The 24,819-nt window shown below is 51.2% G+C and overlaps 2 protein-coding genes across 4 annotated transcripts in view; one reads left to right on the top strand and one right to left on the bottom strand.

Moving 5' to 3' along the window:
* The window catches only part of LOC132215545 (serotransferrin-like), a 114,239-nt gene that overhangs the window by 55,715 nt on the left and 33,705 nt on the right, over positions 1–24,819 (top strand). The gene's annotated exons all lie outside the window — the stretch shown is intronic.
* The window catches only part of RAB6B (RAB6B, member RAS oncogene family), a 68,653-nt gene that overhangs the window by 29,995 nt on the left and 13,839 nt on the right, over positions 1–24,819 (bottom strand). For both annotated transcript variants that reach the window (XM_059663908.1, XM_059663907.1), the window contains exons 2-4: positions 12,048–12,106; positions 768–821; positions 449–554 (exon numbers count right to left, since the gene is read on the bottom strand). In XM_059663908.1, coding sequence (XP_059519891.1) covers positions 449–554; positions 768–821; positions 12,048–12,106 — 219 coding nt within the window. The remainder of the gene's footprint in view (positions 1–448; positions 555–767; positions 822–12,047; positions 12,107–24,819) is intronic.

The following is a 24,819-nucleotide window of genomic DNA, read 5'->3' as shown; positions in this document are numbered from 1 at the left end:
ACCCTCTGGCGGAGAGAATTTACCTTGCCTGGAAGGTGACAGGGTCATGATTTGCTACGTGGACTAGTGCGAGCCTGGTGAGGGGCTGGGATGCCAGCGGACAGAGCCACAGCTGCTGGGGCAAACTTGCCCAGGGACCAGTGTCTTCTCCCACCTTGACACACAGGCACAGAAGTTGCTCTGCAGGGGTCTTTCTTGCAGCCAAGGTCAACAAGGGTGCAGAGGGGCCGGGAGCAGGGCCAACCTGCACAACCATGATTGGCGCAGGAGGGCGGGGAAGTGGAAAACACGCTGTGTTCAAAGGCAACTAACCCCCCAGTGGCAGGCACCTGCCTTCCTGCATTCAGACAATAAGAGTGGGCATGTGTATATACACACACACAGGCTGCAAACTGGCTGGGGCTCCACTCGGGCCCCGGAGCCCCTGGGAGCCAGGACCCACACTCACTAGTGATGTCGTACACCACGACGGCCACCGTGGAGTCCCGGATGTAGCTGGGGATCAGGCTGCGGAACCTCTCCTGGCCCGCTGTGTCCCAGAGCTGCAGTCGCACCTGTGGCAGGGAGGGCAGGGGGGGGTCAGCAGGGGCAGCCAGGCCCTCATGGTGGGGTTGGGGAGTGGGGAGTGGGCGAGGTCCTGCTTCTGTGATGCTGGCACTGCCAGCTCTGGGGCAGGCATGGGCTCTCAGGGGTGCCCAGCTAAACGTCCAGGTGATAGGTCCAAAGGAGCACTCCCTGTCCTCCCCGTTCTAAAGTCGGGCACTCACCGTACGATCCTCCAAGTACATGGTTTTTGACAAGAAGTCAATTCCAATGGTTGCCTGTTAGAGAAAAGCACAGACAGGTCAAAACTGAAAAGTCTTGGGCAAAGGGGCAAAAGCTCAGTGATCCAGGTAGTGACTGCAGAAAAATGGGGGACACCCATGCCAAATGCCAGGTGGGTCCTGCTCTGTTGTTCCTGGTTCCCACTTTCTCAACAGTGAACCTTCTCGTCCCTCGCAGAGGAAGTGAGTCTGAGCTAAATCAAGATGAGGACAGGGTTTGTTTTGTTTGTTTGTTTGTGTGTTGAGTGATAGAAAAGGGCAGGGATGAGAAAACTGGATGAGAAGGTTTCCCCAGAAACAAGGCCAGAAAGGGCCAGCTAGAATGAACGTCATCCCAGGACTTAAGATGACTGAGGGAAAAAACAAAAAAATCTACCTTAAAGTTTAAATATGGTAAGTAACCCTTCCAAAAATATTAGCTGCCCATAACTGAATTGCCTATTAAAATAAAACTCAACACCGTTCAAAGGAAGGTAAGAGAATCCACGAATCCCTACAACAATCTCCCCTACACAATAAAAAAAGGATCAGACATTGTAAGGAAGCAGGGAATTCAAGCCACAATCAAAACAACAACTCAACAGAAACAGACCCCAGATAACCCAGATATTGGATTAGCAGACAGGACTTTTAAATAACGGATATAAATGTTGAAATATAAAGGAAAAGGTGAATATGATGGGCGAATTTCAAGAAACATAAGAAAATGCTAAAAGGAAAAAAATGAAATCTTAACACTAAAAAATACAATACCTAAAATAAAAATACATCGAATTTAAGTAGGAAAGGTCAGTGAACTGAAGAGAGGCCCAAAGAAATTGTTCAAACTGAAGCACAGAGAGAAAAAAGATGTAATAAAAGTGAAGACAGGATCAAGAGCTTCTAGGACAATATCAAGTGACCTGACATTACATGCAATTAGGCTCTTATAAAAAGAATAGAAACAAAATCAGCCAAAAAATGTTTTAAAAAATAACAGTCAAAAAATTTCCCAATTTGATTAGAAACACCAACCCACAGTACCAAGAAGCTCAGTGAACCTAAAACAGGATAAATACAAAGAAAACAACACCCACGCATATCATAGTCAAGTTGCTAGAAACCAAAGATGAAGAAAAAGCCTTACCAGTAGCCAGAAATAGAAAACACATTATATACAAGGAAACAATGACAAGAATGATAGCTGATTTCTCGTCAGAACAACGTAGGACAGAAGACAATGGAACAAACCTTTAAAGTTCCAAAAGATACAACAAGCATCATGCCAACCTAGAATTCTATATCCAGTGAAAACTTTAACGATGAAGGCAAAACAAAAACATTTTCAGATAAGGGAAAGCTGTGATAGTTTGTAACCAGTGGGCCCTCATTACAGGACATGCTTTAGGATGAAGGGAACATTTTTTTAAAAATATATTTTATTGATTTTTTACAGAGAGGAAGGAAGAGGGATAGTTAGAAACACAGATGAGAGAGAAATATCGATCAGCTGCCTCCTGCACACCCCCTACTGGGAATGTGCCTGCAACTAAGGTACATGCCCTTGACCGTATTCGAACCTGGGACCTTTCAGTCCGCAGGCCGACGCTCTATCCACTGAGCCACAGCGGCTAGGGCATGAAGGGAAATTTTAAAGATGGAAATTTAAATCTTTCCACTGAGCCAAACCGGCTTCGGCGGAAATTTAAATGTTTAAAGAAGGAACACGAGCACCAGAAATGATAAATCTATGCGTTTTATTTAAAGAACATGCGACTTGTCCTTGATCACCTCCTGCTTCCACCCATAGAATTCTCCCCTCTATTTTGCCCCTGCCACATCCTCAGCAAAAATTACTCTCAGAAGATGGCCTAAAATCCTACTTTACAATAGCAGGAATAAACCACTTCAATTCCTTCCTTGGTTTTACACTCTAATGTAACAATAACCGCTGTAACAATGACTAAACATCGGAGTACTGATCATTTGCCAGCTACTGTGCTAAGTGCTGTACATGCATTATTTAATCCTGATAACCTATGTTAGGGGTCATGTTCATTAGTATTCATATGTCACTGGTAAGAAAACTGAGTACAAGAGTGCTTTCCCAGCGTCAACAGCTGGAAGTGGCAGAGCCAGGATTTAAAAAGTACAGTATTTGCACAGTTGTCTACATGTACCTGGCTGGAAGTGGCAGAGCCAGGATTTAAAAAGTACAGTATTTGCACAGTTGTCTACATGTTCCTGGCTTTATCCCTACATCCTTCCAGGCTCTAAGTACTTCTTTGCTCCTGTTCAAAGCTAGCCTCTCCTTTTTTCTTGAATATGAATTTTACTCCCTATGTCTAGTAATTTTTACTTATATCCTACACATTGTGATTAAGACTATGGATTTCTGTTTGTTCCTTTGGAAGAACATTGGTTGAACTGTGACCAGGTGTTTCTGGGAAAGGCTGCATATTCTAGCCCAGGGGTGGGCAAACTTTTTGACTCGAGGGCCACAATGGGTTCTTAAACTGGACCGGAGGGCCGGAACAAAAGCATGGATGGAGTGTTTGTGTGAACTAATATAAATTCAAAGTAAACATCATTACATAAAAGGGTACGGTCTTTTTTTTCAATAGTTTTATTCATTTCAAACGGGCCGTAGTTTGCCCACGGCTGTTCTAGCCCAAGCATGCCAAACTTGTGGCCCGCGGGCCGCATGCCTCATTTATTTGGCCAGTGATAGCCTTTGAGTTTGACATGCTTGTTCTAGCCCCTAGTGGAGAGCCATACAGCACACTGGCATAGTAAAGGCTCTGAAACGTCCTGCTCTGAAGAAACATGAACAATTTCATGTAACCCAACGTTTCCCAAGCTTCTTTGCCCTGCGAATCTTTGTGCTTATAATTCCTCCTAACATCCTAGTGTTTCCAGAACTTCAGGAAAGGCTGACCCTCAAAGGGGTGGGTTCTAAAGGAGACCACATCCCTCTTCTAGCCCGCCTTAGAGCAGCGGTTCTCAACTGTGGGTCGCGATCCCTTTGGGGGTCGAACGACCCTTTCACAGGGGTCGCCTAAGACCATCGGAAAAACACATATATAATTACATATTGTTTTTGTGATTAATCATTATGCTTTAATTATGTTCAATTTGTAACAATGAAATTGGGGGTCACCACAACATGAGGAACTGTATTAAAGGGTCGCGGCATTAGGAAGGTTGAGAACCACTGCCTTAGAGTCTTGGTCAAAGCATTCGTTCTTTGTACTTCATTTCCACTTATAAGGTATGGAGTAAATTATTATTATTATTACTTTTTAAATATATTTCTATTGATTTCAGAGAGGAAGGGAGAGGGAGAGAGAGATAGAAACATCAATGATGAGAGAGAATCACTGATGGGCTGCCTCCTGCATGCCCCCCACTGGGGATCGAGCCCGAAACCTGGGCATATGCCCTTGACCGGAATTGAACCTGGGACCCTTAAGTCCACAGGCCAATGCTCTATGCACTGAGCCAAACCAGCCAGGGCTGGAGTACATTATTCTTGCTGGTAACTAGGCCACAGGGATGTAAAGAGGATATCAGGAGAAATGAACAGCAGGCTTGACTTTGGGGACTCGCCCGCCAGTCCACGGCCATCAGGATCCCCTCCCCTCCTGAGCGGTGCTGCAGGAGCCTCCTGGAATGCCCTCTGGGGAGGCTGGGCTGCACTCTGCTGTGATTGGGTCGCCCCAAACCTGGCAATGCTTATTTATTCCTTTAATATCATCTTGCTGGCAAACGGTACTGCTTATGAAAAATGGCAGGCGCTTCATTTTATACAAAACACGAGGAACGTAACAAGCCCAGATTTCATAGCCACATCCACATTTATCTTCTAAAGGTGGTATTAAGCAGTGTCAATGGGGGCTCAGACACACAGCGCAGACCGTACATCATAGGCCTCCATCTGCACAAAACCTTCCACTGCCTAGCGGATCCCCGAGGGAAGAGATGTTTCCTGCAGCACTTGTTGAAATCTTCTTTGCTATGTGCATTTATTATGAAATATATTTTGCATCCACATTCTGACAAGACACAGTAATAAAGTCGGCAGCGGAAATCTGCATGGTCATTTGCATAAATTGACTCAAGACTCTCTTCTCAGGAAGAGAAGTCATGAAAAGGAGTGTATGTGTGTCTTTTTGTAGCCTTGGCCAGGCCTTGGCCCGTGGCTGGGGAAGCATCCCTAAGTGGCAGAAAGCAGCTGGGCCTGACAAGCCCTGGACAATGGAGCTGCTGTTTGTGCTCCACACCACCAACCATTAGATGAGAGTATCAGGGTAAAGTCATGCAAATTAGCATGCAAATGAGGTTGGCAAAACTTAGGCATTCAGACTGGCAAGCAGGTGCTGTGGGGAAGGAGACAGCAATCCCTGGAAAACATACTGGGCTGGGTCTGTCCTTGCCAGCAGCTATGTGCTCTGGGGAAGGGGATGCTGGGTACCAGGCCACAGCGCAGGCACCTCAACTTCAAAGTCTACACAGTCCTGGTGGCCACTTTCCTCTAAGTGGAGAGTGGCTTGTGCTAGTCAACACCCAACGAAATATTTGTGGATTATTGCTCTTTTATTTCCTGACTGTGGTCTGAAACATCAACCAAACAAGATGCACCTTCCAACTTTAAATAAGGGGTTACATTTCATCAAAACCAGTCAATCTGCTCACGGATCCCTGAGCCGTCTCCTGAAGGGTCACATAAAGATCCAAGTGCATACCAGTGGTCGGCAAACTGCGGCCCGCGAGCCACATGCGGCTCTTTGGCCCCTTGAATGTGGCCATGAAGTTTCAATCGCACTGTACGTGCGCACCCGCACGTGGTATTTTGTGGAAGAGCCACACTCAAGGGGCCGCAGTTTGCTGACCACTGGCATAAGCCGTCTTTAATCATTAGGGCAAAAGATGCTCCAGGTGGTGGACTTTGAGGTTGTCTAAGAGCTACCTAAGAGGTAGCCTACAAAGTGAATTAGGAAGGATTACTACAATATGGGGCAGAGAATTGCATCATGGGTCCATTCAACTTGGGAAATGTAGCTACTGGGGACTCACCAGTAGCTACTGGCAGGCCCTGGGGAGATGCCACCCATTACCCGCTGGCAACCTCTTACTCCCTTGCTTGCCTAGAGACTGTAAAAGCGAAATTCTGCTTTCCCAGCCTCCCCAGAGGTTAAGGCGATGATGTGACCCAATTCTGGCCAATAAGACATAAGCCACAGTCTGCTCGGAGGGAGAGGGCATTCTAGGGTAGCTCTTGCTTTCTTTTCTTTCTTTCTTTTTTTTAAAAATAGGTTTTTATTGATTTGAGAGAGAGAGAGAGGAAGGGAGAAGGAGAGATAGGAACATCAGTGAGAAGCATCAACATCATTTAGCTGCCTCCTGCACACCCTCTGCTGGGGACAGGGGATTGAGCCTGCAACTCTGGGCATGTGCCCTGACTGGGAATCAAACCAGCAACCTCCTGGTCCCTGGAGGACCTCCTAGCTATGGGTCAGGCTCAACCACTGAGCCACACTAGGCAGCTCTTGCTTTCTTTTACTGTCTTGGATGCAGCTGTGCCGCCTGGAGCAACAACAGCAAGCCTGCGTGAAGACGAGAACCCACACAGCAAGAAGGCGGAACAGCATGAGAGCAAGGGAAGGGCCTGGGGTCTGACGGCATCACTGCACAGCTGTGCCACCTCAGGTCTCACCACGACTTCCTGCATCTGGGAAACCAAAGCCTTTCTTTGTTTAAGCCACTTTGTCAGCTTTCTGTACGAGGTGACCATAATCCTAATTTATACATGCTCATCAAAAGAGAGGGAGAGAAAGGCAGCAGAGAGGAGGAAGGACAAGAAAAGGTGTCAGAGCAAGGGCAAGTCCGGACCAGGTTAATGTCTATAGGGAGCACTTGGATGACTGGCAGTGCCCTAGTGGGTCTAAGGGCAGGGTCATCTCGCCAAGCTGACCAGCACTCAGGGGTATTTCACCCCTGGACCCGTTGCCCCTTGTCTAACTACACCTCCTCTTTAAGCTGATGCACCAGGCACCTCCCCACCCATCAGGGAAACCCCTCTCTCCTGGTTGTCTCTCCACTGCTGTGAGCTCTGTGAGGGCTCATTCATCTTACAGTGGCCCATTGACAGAAAGATGCTCAGAATCTTATTTCCAAAGGCCCCATCCTTTCCTTTCCCTGGCCCCAGCCAGGGAGGCCAGTGTGCATGAGTGTGTGTTCAAGGAGGATATTTGGGTTGACCCATACCCAGGTTCCCTTTCCTCACCGATGCCCTCTTCAGGCCCACCAGCAAAGGCGATGTGGGGGCATCTTTGGTGTGGGGCTTGGCTGCCCACCCCTGGCAACCCCCAGGCTAGCTGCCTGAGTCTGGCTGGACAAGGAGCAGTAGAACTCGGTGCCCCAGAAAGAGTTTAGAGCATCAAACCCCACACAGGACAAAGCACCCCTATCCACACACTGTGATTCCTGTCAAATGCCCCGCCCAGAGCCCCTAAGATGTGCTGCTGCACCCAGCTGGAGCCCAGCTCCTCCGAAAGGCAGCCCCGCCCTGCAGGGTTGAATCCTTAGGGTGGAGACAGACACTGGTCTGGGGGCTGCAGAGCAGAGGGATGGGCCACAGAGTCAATGACCCGGCCGTAGTGAACCTAACTGCTTTATTAAATCAGCTCACAGCGTTACACAAAGAAACATCTGATTGTTTTGCAAAACATTGTGAGAGCAGAGAGACATGCTGCCCAGACAGGGTCCTGGGGAAATGGCTTCCCCGGGTCGGATGCAGCAGGTGAAGGGCTGGAGGGGCCTGGGGGGCTGGAGGGGCCTGGGGGCCTAGAGGGGTCCAGGCTGGGAGGTGAGGTGAGGGCAGACCATTCCAAGGCCTAGGCCAGAGAGTCTGATCCTAAGTGGGATCAGACCGAGAGGTGCTAGAGCCCAGCATTGGGCTGAAGAGTATCCCCCAAATTCTGTCCACCTGGAACCTCAGAATGTGACCGTTCTGGAAAAAGGATCTTTGTGGATGTAAGTAGTTAAGGGTCTTATGATGAAAATCATCCTGGGTTCAGGGTGGGCCCCTAAATCCAGTGACTGGGGTCCTCATGAGTAGAGAAGAGGATGCACAGAGACACGAAGTGAAGGCCACATGGAGATGGAGGCGGGCATTAGGGCTACGCAGCCCCACACCAAGGAACGCCCGCAGCCCCGGAAGCTGCACGTGGCAAGGATCCTCTCCCAGAGCCTCTGCAGGGAGCGTGGCTCTGCCACAACTTGACTACAGACTTCTAGCCTCCAGAACTGTTGTTTTAAGCCACCCTGTCTGTGGTAATTTGTGGTGGCAGCCCCAGGAAGCTAATACAGACCCAGGAGCTGCAGAGGAAAGCCTCGGGCAGCTCAGGCAGATTGCCAGGGGTGAGAGCGCCTCAGGCAACCGCTCCGCCTGTGAGGGCTCCGTGGACTCAGCTTCTGTCCCCTTCCCTTGGCTCCCGGGGTCCCCAGGAGCGCCCCCATGCAGGTAAAGCTCCGAGTTCCTCCAGAAATGCTCCTCCACACAGGGGAGCAGCGAGGCAGGTTCCAGCAGGCCGGGCCCCTCTCCTGGGGCAGTCCAATCGGCTAGGGGCGGGCAGTCCAGGGATGGGCCAGTGGCTCCAGCCTTGGCTATAAGTTCATCGCAATCACCTCCGAGATTTAAAAAATACTAATGACTGAGCCGGCCTGTGACTCTCCTGGCCATACCCCCAGTAAGTGCAGCCAAGCGAGAGGACCCACGAGGGACCCATGAGAAACCCTAGAGTTCGCTGCCTCGGAATCCTCCCTCCCACTCCCAGTGGCCACCTGCAGAGGCCTGAGGCCGCCACATGGCTCTAGCGCAGGTTTCAAGCAGGTGGCCCAAGGACCAGGCCTGCAGGTGTGTTTTGTTGGCCTATGAGAGGGGAGGGGGCCTGGCCACACAGAGGGTCAAGTCTCATCACAGCACAGGTACAAGAAGGTTTCTCCCATCGCAAATTTTGAAAATAATTTCTTAGTTGGGGGCTTATACAAGAGATTTGTGGAGCTATGACTCTCACCAGGATGCTTGTCAATTTTATTTTTTTGCTGCTTCTAGTGAGTGGATCAGATGGGGTGACGGGTGGGGTGGCAGAGGCTGGGGATGCATGTGTGTCGAGGGGAGAAGGCAGCAGCAGATCGGCTCTCCAGAGGCCCACAGGCTGTCAAGGTGGCATCTCCCCAGGGCCTGCCAGGTGGACAGCGCCCCTGAGAGGTCTAACAGGGGAACCCGGCTCTGCCCAGCCAGGTCCGCATGGGTCCTCATGCCAGCCCCTCGGGGCCTCAGCATGTCCAGCCCCAGGCAGAGGGAGGACTGACTGCTACCCAGATGAGGCTGACCCTCCCGCCCCCCCTGCCCTCCACGCAAGGCTGAGGGTGGGGTCAGATTCTATTTTCTCCTCCTTTCTCTCCAAGCCAGTAAGCACTTGACAAACATCTGTTGTCAGAATGAGTGGAGGGAGGGGGCAGGAGGCAGAGCCAGAGGCACACAGGAAGGATGGGAGGGAGGGCGAGGTGACTGGTTCTGGGAATTGTCTGGGCACCTCAGCTAATGGAGGTGGGCTGGCGGCAGGCTCTGCTGGGCGGTCCTGGCTGATGGGCAGGATGTCCGTGGGGGTAGCTGGGAGTAGTCACCGTGCTGGGGACAACAAGGAACATCCCCCAGAGCCCTTGGGGAGCTTGTCTACTTCCCAAATGTCTCTGCCACTGAGTTAAGAAAAGCAAACAAAATAACACTTCCCCCTTTCCATCTCCAGAGAATTCATTAAGATGAGCCTGTGTATGCACGGAATTGGAGCCCTGGCCTCCTAGCCTAATTACCATTTTAAAGGGTGTCGGGAAAGAAACTGTACCTGCTGGGAAAACAAGTCAGCAAAGCCGGGGTGGAGGGCACTTGCTCCCCCTGGGCTTTCTCCCCTCTCACCACAGGGACATGGGGCCTCCGGCCTCTCAGTCTGGTGGGGCTAAAACCAAGGCAGAGAGTGTCTCTCGGAGCCAGGTTGACACCATCAGGCGTTTGACATCAGCTATGGCCAGGCCCGGTGCTGGGCCCACGAACAGTGGTGGATCCGAGGGGTCGTGGCCCCAGCCACGCCAGAGCCCATCCAGGAGCCAGAGCACAGGGGAGCTCCTGTGGAATCAGGAGGCTAAGAGGGCCCAGGACGTGATAAGGGAGAGGGTGCCATGGAGGAGGCGGAACACAGACAAACAGGCCCTGAGCTTTGATGAGTCAGAAGAACATTTCACAGCAGAGAAGGCAGGGCGTGCCGGCAGAGGTGATACCATGAGCCAAGGAGTGGGGCTGGGGCAGTGTCACTGTGTGAGGAGCAGCAAGCGAGCGGGCCTCCGGACAAGCAGTGAGCAAGCGGATACTGGAGGGAGGTGGGCTGAGATTTTGAGGGACTCAAACAACATGGGGAGGAGCTGATCCATGCCAATGAGGACACCGCAAAGGTCACCGTCACCATCCGCACTGCCAAGAACCCCAAGCAGTCAAGCATCTCACTGTAGTCAATGGGACACCAAGAGGCATTATAAGTATCCTGGTAATTCAAAAACTTCAAATAGAATATTCTCTCTCTCTCTCTCTCTCTCTCTCTCTCTCTCTCTCTCACACACACACACACACACACACACACACACACACACACACACTCTGAAGACTAGGTCAGACTCCAGAACTGCAATCTGTTGGGATGGAATCCCAAATGCAGGTCAGTGTGGTAGAACTCCCGTGTGGGGCGGCTGGGCCTCCGCTAAGGCTGTATCTGTGCAAAGCCCCGGCCTGGAAAGTACACGAAGGCAGTGAGGATGAGATCACCCTCCCAAAGCCGGTGCCCAGGGCTGTGCCTATCACCCAGGGCCCCTCCCCCAGAGCCTGTGTTCTGACCCTTCCATCAAGTCTACTAGTCCCCGGCATTTCAGACGACTGCAGAGGAAAAGCAGGAAATTCGAGAGAGAGGCAGAGAGAGGGCTGTATCTGGGGCAAAGACGATGCCTAGTCCAGAGGAAGACCCAGGCTGAAGAGAAGACCCGGAACTGCAATCGGCAGTGAGCTGTGCTCCGCATCCTCGGTCAGCCCAGGAAGGCAGAGGGGCCCTTACCCAGCCGTCCCCAGTGTGCTCTGTAAATATTTCCCCCGTGAGGACTCAGTGGCAAAAAGATCCCATGGCCAGAACATCTGGGAGATCCTGCACACTACCCCCCACTTTCAGCACAAAAGCACACACTGATGCAGCCAGGGCCCTGAGAAGTCCTGCAGTAGTAAGGTGATTTCCTTTTGCTCACCAGCGTTCCCTAAATATACACAAGTACTACACCCCCCTGCCTGCCTTCTTCTCAAATAAAACCTACTAACACCCCTTGGAACTGGTACCTCACAGAACCCACTGGCTTAGAAAAATGCATTTCATTTGTCTCTGTTTTGAGGAAGAAAATTTTTTTTTCTTAAAAATAACTGAAATGATTAAAATTGGTGTCTTTTGCAAAGAGCTATAATTGTAAGGAAAATTCACTTCATTTGCACAAACCTCTCAGTCACCTGTGGTGCCAGGAAAGTGAAATGTTACTGACCCCCAAGAGCTCAGCTTTTGGGCCACCTGGAGCCACCTCTGGGCCACTGGTTGACCCCAGACCACCGTGAGAGTGAGGAGCCAGGGGTCACTCCATCCAGCCTCCTGCCCACGTAGAACAGTACACAAGCCCATCACATCAACCTCTCTAGGGAATAGAGTGCCTCAACAAGAGAGAAAGAGAAAGAGAGAGAGAGAGACACTAAAATATAACCATGCTCAAGAAATAAGTTCTCCTACTGCTCTTTCACCTCCATTATTTTGCATCTTGTCCATCCTCCATGTGACAACCCACCCAAGTAACCAAACCCTGTAATGGTTAGACCTGCCCATGGGCAGCAAGGTGACACAGACTGAAACATGTCCTTTCTCTCCTGGAAAACATTTCCATTGCCGAGGTTTGGACCTTCAGAAGGGCTCAGGGTCATTACTGGGCTGGGGCCAGGGCACAGACGGGAGGCTCCTTCAAGGCAAAACCAACGCCCTGGGCCCTGGGAACATCCTATTCTCATCTCAGGACCAGCCTGCCCCGGAGAGAAACCAGCATAGTCTCCAGGCAACTGTCCTGGCTGCAGACGCCATGGGTGATGGGGAACAGGGACTCCCAGGACCTCACCTGGTACGTGTTGTCGAAGCTGTCGTACATGAACCGCGTGATCAGAGACGTCTTTCCGACTGTAAAACAAGAAGAGAGGGGGTCAGCCACGGCATCCGAGCTAGGTTCCTCTAAACACATTTCACATGAAGACAACGGATAACAAAGAAGCCCAAAGGAAAGATGAGATGCGGACACAGAAGTGAAAGGCAGACCTTGGGAGAGGGACCCAGAGCAAGGCAGCTGAGTCTACACCGCCTGGGCTGCAGGGGAGTTCTTGCCAGGCACCGAGAAGGAGGCCTGTCCCTGCCCTGTGAATTCTCACCACCCAACTCCAACATCTTCCTTGGCCACAAGACTGTAACTGACGCCAGAGCCATATATGAAGAATTGGAGCAAGTGCGTGCAAGACTGATGCTCCCCTCACACTGGCCTACGTTCTCCCGGAAACATTGCTTTGTCATTGGCCACAGGCTGCGGTGGGGGCATGCTGTTTGGTTCTCATTCATTCAGCCTGCAGGCTGCTGAGGAAGTGGCTTTCTAAGGAACCAGGCAGCAGGGGGCGTAAATGAGACGTTGCCCAGTGTCTCTCAGAGGCAGGACTATTTTTTGGAAGAGCGTGCCTGACTGTCCAGCTCCTTGCAGGACGGTTAGCATCCCTGGGTCTCGCTGGGTAAGTTCCAGCAGGATCACAATGACAACCCTGGATTCCCCCTCTTCGCCCGCCCTCATTTGCAAATGCCCTGAGAACCACTGCTAAGGCTCAGAGAACCAGGAAGTCTCTTAGGAATCCCAGAAGTGCTGCTTATCTCCCTAACTGCAGGGTTTGGCTTCTGACCCAACCCTGTGCCAGTCTCCTGGGGCCTGGCAGCGACAGAAATACCTACTGTAGCATTTTTATCATCTGGGAGGGGAGGACGGGGAGGAAGGAACATCTGTTAGGTCAGGCCCAGAATGGAATGCTTCTCCGCACTGTCCCATCAAGTCTGCCATGGCCCCGGGAGGCTCAGAAGGGACTGGCACAGCTGAGCTTGGCTCACAGTCCACTCTGCTCAGGCTGCCAGGAACACACAACCCTGGTGGGAAAGCAGGAGACCAGCACCCAAGAGTTTTCCAATCTGCCTCTCCCTGATTCTCGGACAGGATGTCCCCGGGCTCCACCTGGCGGGTGGCTGGTCACTGCCTGAATGGAGCACGGTGACCCATGGGGCTCCTCTGGGCAAGGTCCTTCTCTGAGGCCTCAGTGGTACAACATCTAACAGACAAGGGCAGCCACCTCCTGTCAGCCTACAGCTGTAAAGGAAAGACAACAGTCTTCTAGCCAGAAGGAACATCTGTTGGACTGTGTTTGGGACAAATTTAGGTGGCTCCACCTTTGACCCAGAATGGGTCAACTGGATCCAAGTCCTAGCTGGCATACTGTTTAGCTCCATCATTCTGAGGTGGTCCCTGCCCTTCTGGACCTCAATGCTTCATTTGGACATAACATCAGAGACTTCAAAGGGCAGTAGTAGAAATGAAATCCTATATAATAAAGAGGTGATATGCAAATTGACCATCATGCCCTCACAAGATGGAAGCGCCCACAGCAGGGGCGAGGCCGGCTGCTCTGCGCGCCTGCCGCTGGAGTCCTCTCAGCCCTGCCGGGGGCCTAGGGTCCTCCTGCACACCCCACTGACTGAGTCTCAGGCAAGCAGGGCAATCCTCAGGTGGTGGCTGCCCAGCTGCCCAGGGCTGGCCCGAGGCTCAGGTAACCAGGGCCGGCCAAGGCTTGCGCTGCCAGCAGTGGCAGCAGCAGAAGTGTGATGGAGGCATCACCTTCCCCTGATTGCTAGGTCACCTCCTGCCCCTGAGGGCTCCCGGACTGTGAGAAGGGGGCAGGCCGTGCTGAGGGACCCCCGCTCCAGTGCATGAATTTTCATGTACCAGGCCTCTATTAAGATAATAAAAGTGGCAGGCACACAGGAAATGCTTAACACTGAAAGGAGGTAGGTAGCAGGTAACAGCTGATACCGCCACCACCACTACTGAATTCACCTTGCCCGTCATGTCTCTTCATCTGTCTGTTCCTGATCATTCTTCTTTATAATAAAACTGGTACCTTATAACGGTTCTGGTGAATTATGGAGCCTTAGGAGGGTCATGGGAGTCCTTGGCTTTGTCGCCAGTTGGTCAGAGTGTGTTGTCCTTGGGGCTGGCAGTCTTATTGGGGAATATGCCCTTAAACTGGGGAGTCTGACACCAACTCTGGGTGGGCAGTGCCCGGAAGGACTGCAGTACCCAAGCTGGTGTCAGAAGAGCCACATTTCTGGAAGAACCTCTCTGGGGTGAGCAGTAATGCACCCAAGGTTTCTTCTAATTGCAACTGAAAACTGTCCTTTGAAAAGCTATTGATGGGCATTTAATCTGTAAAGTACTTTCCAATTGCTTTAAATCTCCCCGTAAATTTCATATGAAGGTGGGAAGTGGGGGTTCCCCACCCAGAACGGCTTGGCTGGAGATTGCTAAGGGGACCCCAGCGTAAATCGTGGAGCAACACTGAGCCAGCAAGAGGCAGACAAATGGGAGGGATCACAGCTTCCTCCTTTTCCAAAAGTTACAGCCTCCTCCTCGGGAAGAGAGGCATGGCAGGGCCCACTGGTAACTTCCCTGGGCTGTGACACTCCTGCATCTTACTCCCAGGGGACAAGGGACAAGCATCAGGGAGCAGGGTGAGAAGGTGGGGAGATTCCTTTCTCTCAGGTTGTTCCCCGGGGCAGCTGAGCAGACAGGCAGGAAAGACAGTGGAAACACAAAGTGGAACAGGAGGTTCGTGGAATAGCTGAAAACTCAGAGATCCCCACCGGGTTTCCAATGCCAAGTCGCTCCTTCTCAGGACACCAGCCACTGGCAGTGGATTTGTACTGGCTCACAGGGTAGAAGGAGAAAATCCCAAGAAAACAAGTTGTTTATTGGGACTGTCAGGAGGAACAGGTGTGGGGGCCTGGCCACAGCCAATATTTTCTGAACATTCCCACGATAACCATCACAGGCTACACGTGTGTTTATAGAGCCTGTTCCAGGCGCACGCCAGGGGCCGTGCCAGGAGGATTTACATGACAGGAGTAAACAGAGCAGACGGGACACCTGCTGCCTGAAGCTGCAGGATTCCACGCCCGCAGCAACGCTGTGCTGAGCCCTCAGCACCGACCTGTGCAGTCCTCCACTCTGAAGCGGGTATTCGTGTCACCCCCACTTTCTACAAGGGGCAATGAGTTGACAGCCTCGTGCCCAGGGCCAGAGCTGAGTGAGGCCAGGATGAGGGGCCTGACCGGGAATGAAGCTCTGATTTCTGACCCTTCTTAGCATCTTTGAGTCAAACTGGGGTTCAGGGTCCTGCCAGGTCATTATTGTCACCGCTGTGGCTGACCCGGAGGCCTGGGAACAGCCCCTGCCAAGCCCACACACCTCTTCCTTGGGACCAGCTGCAGGTGAGGGCCTCTCCCCACTCGGAACGTGCTTGACCCAAACCGGGAGGTCAGACACTGGAAACTGAGGTGCCCTGTGGGGCCCAGGAGGGCTTACAAAGCAAGAGTGGGAAGGTTTGAACACCGGGGGCCCAGCACCCCGAGTCCTGGGCTGGATGACCGGATCGGCACTGATTAGCTGCAAAAGGGAATCTCTTTCTGTCCCTCTAGGCCTGTTTTCCTCATTTCTCGGGGCAGAAGTCCTCCTCTTCCCTGCCTCAGAGCTTCCCCATGACCAGCCAATCCTCTTTCCCAGGCTGCCCAGATAGCGGGGCTCAGACCCTTTATGAACCTGTCAGCTGGGCTACCTGCTTGGACCTGTCCGAGGGCTCGTCCTCCCTGCGGCAGGTATCTGCACTCTCCACTGCAGGCACGGGGCTGGTGTGTCCTGATCCAGCCCCCATCGAACAAGTCTGCCTGCAGGGCCACCACCCTGCCCCTGAGCCAGGGCTCCAGGGCAGAACTCAGGGATGCTCAGGGACTGCAGCTCGCAGAGGAAAGCCTGGGCCACGCTGTCTGACACGAATGCAGGAAAGGCATCCTCCTCACCGTGTCTGGGAGGCTTCCTAGGGCCCCGAGAGGGAGCTGATGAAAAGGGCCCCTGGCACACCGCTGCCCAGGCTCCACCCTGGCATCACATGAAGAGGCTGAGCTGGTAAAAGGGCTGTCCTGTGTCAAGCTCCTCTCCCCTCTGAAGGGCTGCTGCCCCTTCCTCTCCCCATACCTGAGCAGGAGGTACTGGAACCCCAATATGGTGAGCTTGCACAGCCCATCTACCTGGCCACTTCCCCAGGCTCACCACAGAGAGCGGGAGGAGGCTGGAGCCATCACCTGACTGGCCACTACCACGGGCCTGTAGCCAAGGGGGGATCCAAGAGAGGCAGTGACATTCAACGGGTGCAGATAGGGATAGGCGCTTGGGAGGGGCAGGAGACACTCCCCTGAGGTCCCTCCTGCCTCCAACCCCCCCCCCTCCGCCACCCACCCCAGCCACTGCAGCCTCTGAGAGAGTGGTCCTCCCCACAGGGCTCTGTTCTCAAGGTCACACTGGGCTGTGTTCTCAAGGTCACACTGTCCGGAATCCAGCTAACAACAGTCTGAGACACCAGTACGGCCAAGCCGAGCTTTTTCTGAAGGCAAAGATTCCACTCTACTGCCAGGATTTTATTAAAAACAAGCAGCCAAATCATTTGAGCTTTCTTTTTTTTAAATCTCGGCTCTTGGCTTCGCAATATTCCTGTAGTCTAGTCCCACCTGATTAAGCAGAGAGATGCATTTTCCTTTCAACCAAACGAGGGTCAGACGATTCCTTACTGAGTATTTACCAGGAACCTCAAGAAAGAAGGAATAGGAACGCGAACTCCTACGGGGCTTTCTCTTAGAGCCAGACAAGAAAGCTGGTGCTTTCCTTAGGGCCCCTCGTTTGATCCTCGTCACAATCCAGTGAGTGAGTTACCATCCCCCAGGTCACAGAGCTGGTCAGCAGTGGAGCTGGCGCACAAACCCAGATCTGACGCCAAAGTCCACGCCTCACGCATGGCTGCCACATGAAACCAAACTCACCAAGGGCTCCGGGCCTTGGCTTGTGCCCAGGCCATAGGTGACGGCTGAGCGGCCCATGAGCCTCCAGATTCCCACGCTGACACTGTCTCCCTCTTTGAAGGACCCCTCTCGGCCCTGCCATCTCCATAGCAGGTGTGGGCGTGGGTGTGGGTGTGGGTGTGGGTGTGGGTGGAGAGATTGCCCTGCCGGCTAGAAATGTAGGCGAATGTGAGGCAGAGCACAAGAAGTTAGCTGGAGACTTCGTAGAGGGTCTGCCAAGGCCTGGCAGAGTGAGCACCACCCACGAGGTGGCCCCCTTGCCCAGCCCAGCCAGAACCTGGGCCCACAATCTGCTCTCAGCCACCCGTTCCCATTGACCACCCACGCCAGCTCCGGGACACTGCTGGACAGATGGGGGTGGGGTGGGGTGGGGGGGGTCCCGCCTGGTCCTCCTCAGGGTCACAGAACTGGCCCAGAATGGGAGGCAGAAAAGACCTGGTGGAACCCACTGCCATTTCCAGGCCACCATGGTGGGCTGCCCCCCTCTTAGATGCCTGGGAAAGAGTCTCTGAATCTTGGCCCATAGCCCCCCTTCAGCCAGCTCTAGGTCAGAGAGCGTCTGTAGTTGTCAGGAGGTGGCCCTGGAAAAGGCAAACCTGCTCTCAGGCCAGCAACCCACTCCTAGCCTGGGCTGGCCGACTCGGTTATCCATCCCATCAGCGCAGTTTGCAGAATACAGCCAGGAAACGGTGTGAGTGCTGGGAGGGGCCTGCTCCGAGGGGCTCCGTCCTTGCCCTGCAGCTGACAAGGAGGCCAGGACCACCCTGGCCCAGCTTCCCTGCTCCACAGGGGCCTCCGGGGAGGATGCACCATGCCCTGCAAACCTTTGCCCCAAAGCCCCCCCTTACTGGCCTTCCTGCGGGCGCACAGCCCCCCCCCCCCCCCCCCCCCGGCCCTGTGGTAATAAGACACCAGCCACATCTACTACCTGAGCCTTGTTTTCTTTTGTTCTGTTTTCAGAAAACAGAAAATCCAACCCCAACCTTGCAGCAAGGTGAGCAAGCCTGGAGGTCTGAGGGCCGGGGTCCCCCCTCCACACCCACCCTGCCACCAGCGCGCAGAAAGGTGGCTCCAGACCAGGGCTCTGCCAGCTCCTACCCAGGTCCTGAGGGGCCGACTGGCTCACCGTAGGCTAAATAAGGAAACACGTGAAAAATCCCATTTCAAACGGTTCCCCCAAAGACTCAGACGGTAATTAAGAAATATGCAAAGCTCTTCATTGGACACTTTAATTAAGTGTGTTAATTCCCTTTGCCAGAGGACGCTCAGCCACCTGGGCCTCACTGAGGAGGGAGGAGGGGCGGGGGAGGAGGGAGGAGGGAGGATGGGAAGGGGGTTGGCAGGACAGAGGTGGGCTGGGCTGACCCAGACCCTTTCTCCTGCACCAGTTGGGAGACTGACCCCTTGCTGCCCCTCACGCTGCCCCATGTCCCCTGACCAAGCCCAGTGACCCCAGGAAAGCCTGCCCTGAGTCCGGGCTAGGGGGTATCAACCACTAGTCTCACAATGCCCTCCCCCACCTGCTGGAAAAGAGAAAGCCTGGGGTGCAGGAGGAAGGACTGGCCCTATATGTGTCCCTGGCTGGCTATGGGCCGTGGACCTGTCCAGCCCCCACTCAGGGTCTCAGCTTCCCATTAGAGTAAGAAGGAACAGGTGAGTGGGTCCTAAGACTCCCATCAGCATAACAGCCCATGCTTCAATCATGTACAAAGGGTGAGGACAGAAAAGGAAAAGGGAAAATAAAGTGCCGTGTGACCAGGAAAGCTAGGACTCCAGGTGGGGAGTTTTCCTCGTGCAAACCCACGGGTACTCCCAGGAAGGCCGGTCCTCCCCGCCATCATTCCTCCAGAACACCTTAACTCAGCCCTGTTGTTTCGGGAACAGCGATGGCCTGCCAGGGATGCACATGGTACCGGGGGCTGGGGCCACGGAGGTTCAGTCTCAGTCTCCCTTCCTGACCCACCTCCTGCTGCCTTCCCCAGAGGTTTCACGTTTGGCAGAAAGAGGCGAGTTCCAAGGAAGCAGGTGGCCAGCAGGGCTGGGCTCGGAGAAACCCCAGGCTCAGAGGCCACACCAGCACCGCTGGTTGCCACAGGGGAGGTTTGGCTACATCTCCTCTGCCTGATGGCGAGCTCTCGTCTTTGCTTTTCTTCCTTTCCTCTCTAGCTTCCCCCCACTTTCCTAAGCCCCCAGGCCCAGCCTGCAGTCTGGTCTTGACCTCAGCCCCTACCTCTCCCAGGACCCCATGAGCTTTCAGAACACTGCAAACCACCTCTGCCCAGCCCAGTGCACAGAAAGGCGGCCCCAGACCAGGGCTCTGCCAGCTCCTACCTGAGTCCTGAGGGGCCGACTGGCTCACCGTGGGCTAAACGAGGAAACATGTGAGAAATCCCAACCCACACGAGGAGCTTCTAATTAAGCGAGTCTACACCTGACCTGAGGCTTCCTCTTCTCCACAATCATTACTCTATCTATTAATTGTCTACACAGATCAGCTGGATAGAGAATAGATTTCTCTTATATACAATTCAGAATTTTGAGATAGCTATAAGGCCAAGGAGCCGTAAACTAAAAAGAGAAGGCAGGAGCAAAAACTTTACAGAAATACATCTTGTAACATCTTACTCAAGTCACTGCAGTCAGACTAAGAAGCTGCCCGATCTCCCTGGCAGTCATGGGATGATGTCAAAGTAAAAATACATGACCAGCCCAGCTGCTATGGCTCAGCGGTTGAGCATCGACCCAGGATCCAAGGGTTCACTGGTTCGATTCCTGGTCAGGGCACATGACCGTGTTGCAGGCTTGATCACCATTTGGGGGGTGTGCAGGAGGCAGCCGATCGCTGACCTGTCATCAATGTTTTCTATCTCTCTATCCCTCTCCCTTCCTCTTTCTATAAAAAACAATAAAAACATATTTTAAAAAAATACATGACCAACTGCAATAGTCACAGTACTCGTGAGGTAAAACCAAACTGGTTGCTGAGCTTTTTATGAGTTGATGCCAAAACCAGTTTGGCTCAGTGGATAGAGGGTCGGCTTGCGGACTGAAAGGTCCCGGGTTCGATTCTGGCCAAGGGCATGTACCTGGGTTGCGGGCACATCCCAGTAGATGTGCAGGAGGCAGCTGATCGATGTTTCTCTCTCATCGAAGTTTCTAACTCTCTATCTCTCTCCCTTCCTCTCTGTAAAAAATCAATAAGATATTAAAAAAAAAAAGAGTTGAATAGCAGAAAGTTCTTGAGAAGAGTCTAGAGTGCAGAAACCATGCGGCCACTTACAGGGCAAATGTACATGTTATATAATCAACTGGCTGACCATCACTGATGAAAATCAAGGATGCTAACATCCCCTGTCCGAGCCAATGTTCGCAGTCATGGGCCCAGACCGATGTGCCTTACAAATAAATAATTAAACGAAAAACCAAGGTTCCAAGATTTCAGCTTCTGATCAAGATGAAGTAATAGGGACCAGATTTATCCTCTCATATGACAGAACCAAAAGACAGACACAATATATGAAATAATGATTTTCAAGACACTGGACTTCAGGCACTGAAGATAATTACCTCTGAGAGGCATGAAACAAATGAGGTGAGCCCCACAACTAACCCCCAAATTATTGCTTTGGGAAACTTTCAGACTACAGCATAGGGAGGGGGGAGGCAGGTGGAGCCTGATGGACATCCTGAATTGAGGAGATAGAGCTGAGAGTCTGGAGTTCACAAGACAGAGTCCCAGAGAGGAGGGAGATGCACAGAGAGAGAACTCCAGAGGTCTGCAAAGGGGCTCCTCCGACTTTCCAGCTGAGGACTGCTTAGTACATGTGTGTAAGGAAACCTACTCAAGACTAGGGAAAGAACCACTCAAATGGATTAAAGGAAACAGTGCCTGGAATCCACACGGGGCCTGGGAGAGTGCCTGTTCCCACCTGTTCCCGCCTGTTTCCAGAGTGGAAATCTGGGGACGCTGGGGAGAGGAGTCAAAAGGGCTGTGCCTCCATAGTGGGTAATAATTAGCCCCACACTGAACACCACCCTGGTCTCAAACAAATCTTAAGAATGTTTACAGCACATGCCTAGATTGTGGGCTCAATCCCCAGTAGGGAGCATGCAGGAGGCAGCCAATCCATGATTTTCTCTCACCATGGATGTTTCTCTCTCTCTCTTCTTCTCCCTTCCTCTCTGAAATCAGTAAAAGTATATTATAAAAAAGTTATCAGGTATGTTAAGAAACAATAAAATATACCCCTAAAGAGGGGGAGAACACAATCAGTTGAAACCAACCCCAAACTGACACAGATGTCAGAATTAGCAAAGACATTAAAAAAAAAAACAACACGCAACTTATTCTAACTGCATGTCATTATGTTCAAAAAGCACTAGGCATTTGTTCTCTGAGGTGCAGAGGCTGAGAGGCTACTGAGAAACATGAGGGAAAGATGTTGTTTTTCTGACTTTTTATTGTTTTCTGTGAAAGCTTTTTCCTGCATGAAATCTTAGAAGCCAATGCAATTTCAGACCATGTTAATTTAAAACAGAGATGTGGAGAATATAAAAAAGGACACAACAAACGTCTAGAGGTAAAAACTACAATGGGCAGGGTAAAAATACACTGATGAGATGAACCATAGATTAGACACTACAGAAGAAAGTACCAGTGAACATGAAACATGCAGAAAAAGGATAAAAATAAATAATTGGAACAAGAGGGAGTTGTGGGATGAGGTCAAATAGCCTGATGTACATGTAATTGAAGTCCTCAAGGATTGGAGGATGGGGATGGTGACAGCAAAATATATTTGAAGAAATAATTACTGGAAATATTCTAAATTTTAGGAAAACTATATACCCACAGATCCAAAAAGTTTAATGAATCTCAAAAAAAAGGAAACATAAAGAAACCAAACAAGGCACATCATATACAAACTGCACAGAATCAACAATATGGAGAAAGTCACAAAAGTAGCCAGGGGAAAAAAAGACACCTTCAGTACAGGGAAACAAAGAAGACAGCAATTTCTCCTCAGAAACAATGCAAGCAAGATGACAAAGGAGCCATTTACAAACTACTGAAAGAAAAACCCATTAACCTAGAATTCAATAACTTTCAGATACATAACATCTTTCAAAAACAAAGAAGAAATACTTTTCAAACATACAATGCTGACAGAATTTATCACCAGCAGACACTCACAACAAGAAATGTTACAAGATGTCCTTCAGGAAACTGAAATGACACCAGATGGAAATGTGGATTTACACAAAGGAATGAGGAACACAGGACATGGTCACTACATGGATAAATATGTAAGATTTCTTTCATATTGTTAAAATCTCCTTATAACTGACTGTTTAAACAAAAATTACTACACTATGTTGGACCACAGACCCAAGAAAACAGAGAACAAAAATCTTGTTACCTTGACAGAAACTATACAGACTAGAAGAAAAGGAAATGACATCTTTGAAGGAGTAGAAGAAAAATACTGTCAACACGTAATTCTATGCCCAGCAAAAATCTTTCAAAAATGAAGGTAAAATAAAGAAAATCAAATGCTGAGATAATTCATTCTAACAGACCTGCAACACAAGAAAGGAGTTTTTTGGCAGAAGGACAGGAGACCTGCACACTCACACTACAGCCAACATAGTCAGGACACCAATTTAAAGTCTGACAGGCCTGGATTTTAATCCTGGCTCTCCCACTTATTTCCTGTGTGATCTTGGGTTAGTTACCATCCTCTGAGGCGCAGCTTCCTTATATTAACAACGAGAGGCCCGGTGCCTTGGCTGGCCTGGTGCCCAGTGCCTAGGGTAGGGTTCCTAGGCTTGGCTGGTTATCAGGGCTGATCTGCAGGGCGACCGGCAGAGTGATGGGGAGGGGGGTGGGGGCCCGCTGGCAGCCACCTTGGCTGGCCTTGCACTGCCTGCTTGCCAGCCCTGCCACCCTCCTCTGCAGGTGGTGGCCTGAGGGGTGGGGGCAGCTCCTGTGTTGAGCATCTGCCCCCTGGTGATCAGTGCGCATCATAGCGACCAGTCATTAGGCCATTCATTTCGCTGTTTGGTTGATTTGCATATTAGGGTTTTATTGTATAGGATGGGAGCAGAAATGACTACCTCACAGCAGTGTTATGAATCCTCTGAGAACAGTAAAAAGTTAACATTCTTGGTGAAAGGCATATGGGAAGTCTTGGTGCTGTTCTTGTAATTTTCTATAAGCCTAAAGTTATGTCAAAATAATGCTGATTTTAAAAATTATGCACACACATGTACACATCCATTTCTCTCAGATTACTGGCACATTCAGGAAATATTGTGCTGATTAGTTAGACATTCTGGTCAACATGACATTTTCCTAAGGAACTAGACTATAACTATACTTGGCATCAAATTAATCTTCACAGTGAGGCAGGATCTAGCTGGGTACTGGGGAACTGCTGTGAGCACTTCTAACCACAGACCAGGAGATGGAGCAAGTCCAGATAGATCAGCTCAGCGGGCAGAACCCATGTATACCCACCATGTGTGCATGTTCACTGATACGTGCAAACACACACACACACACACACACACACACACACACACACACACACAAGCTTAATGAAACAGGCACCAGAAGCCTTGGTATATGGAAACCCTCTAGTTCCCCTGGTGTCTTAGCTGTGAAACTGAGAACCTTACAAATACAACATCTTACAAGAAGCCTCAGGGATTCTTGAAAACCACCTGAGATCTGACTACACAGCTTATGTGGGCTGCAGAGCTCCTCCCACCCAGTCAATCCACCCACTGTCTGAACCCTCTCTGTCTCATGGAGTCATCTCAAACACTTGTCAGCTTCAAGAAGGGGCAAGGTCTATCTTCCAGGTTCCACACCAGCACCAGCACCAGCACCTGCGAGCTTTGAGGACTAGCCACACTCCAACATCATCTCAGAAAAGGAGTTTCTGCCCAGAGCATACACCATTACCCTCTGGCCTGGCTTTCCTGGATAGCCAGACTGGTGGGCAGAATGTAGTCCATTTCAATTGGTTTGGAGCTCAGCCCAGTTCCAGCCAGACCCTACACATGCCAATCACATCTGTGTCTCAGTGGCTGCCTGGATGCTGTGAAGAATTAATTCATAGTGAGTATATGTATGTTTGAGAGAAATGTAAGTATGCTTAATTCCCATCACCAGCTGATCTTCTGACAAGGTCAGTACGAATGCAATTTGGCAATTTACTTAACTGATAGGGACTCTTGGCCCATCCACAGCATGGTGTTTGGTAAAGTAATATATACTAGCATGCTCATGTTTATCCTTTTCTTGCCAAGGAAATTGCTGGTGGCAATTACTTACAGGGGCAGTGAGAATGGGGAGGAAAAGTGTTGAGAGGCATGGCTTGTGTTTCCTAGATTGTTAGGGGAGGTCCAGTCAGAGGGGCTTTGCGACAATGGACCCACAGCTCCCATCCCTGGGGGCACAGCTGTGGCCAAGTTCACTCAGGAAGGTGGAAGGTGGCCTCCAGATTGTAGGCTGCTGTAGGCAGAGCATCATCCCAGATGCCACCCCCTCTCAGAGGAACCCCTGGGCTGGACAGCCTTGGGTGCTGACTCTGAGGTCTCCATGAGCCTAGGGAGCTGTTCCTGGCACTTTTGCTGGCCCAGCTTCACTCCTGTCCTCACACAGCCTGCACAGTGCT

The sequence above is a fragment of the Myotis daubentonii genome, chromosome 14 (genome assembly GCF_963259705.1).
Source record: "Myotis daubentonii chromosome 14, mMyoDau2.1, whole genome shotgun sequence".
In the NCBI taxonomy this organism is placed as follows: Eukaryota; Metazoa; Chordata; class Mammalia; order Chiroptera; family Vespertilionidae; genus Myotis; species Myotis daubentonii.
Note: the sequence above shows the minus strand (reverse complement) of the source record. Positions and strands in the feature narration are given on the sequence as shown.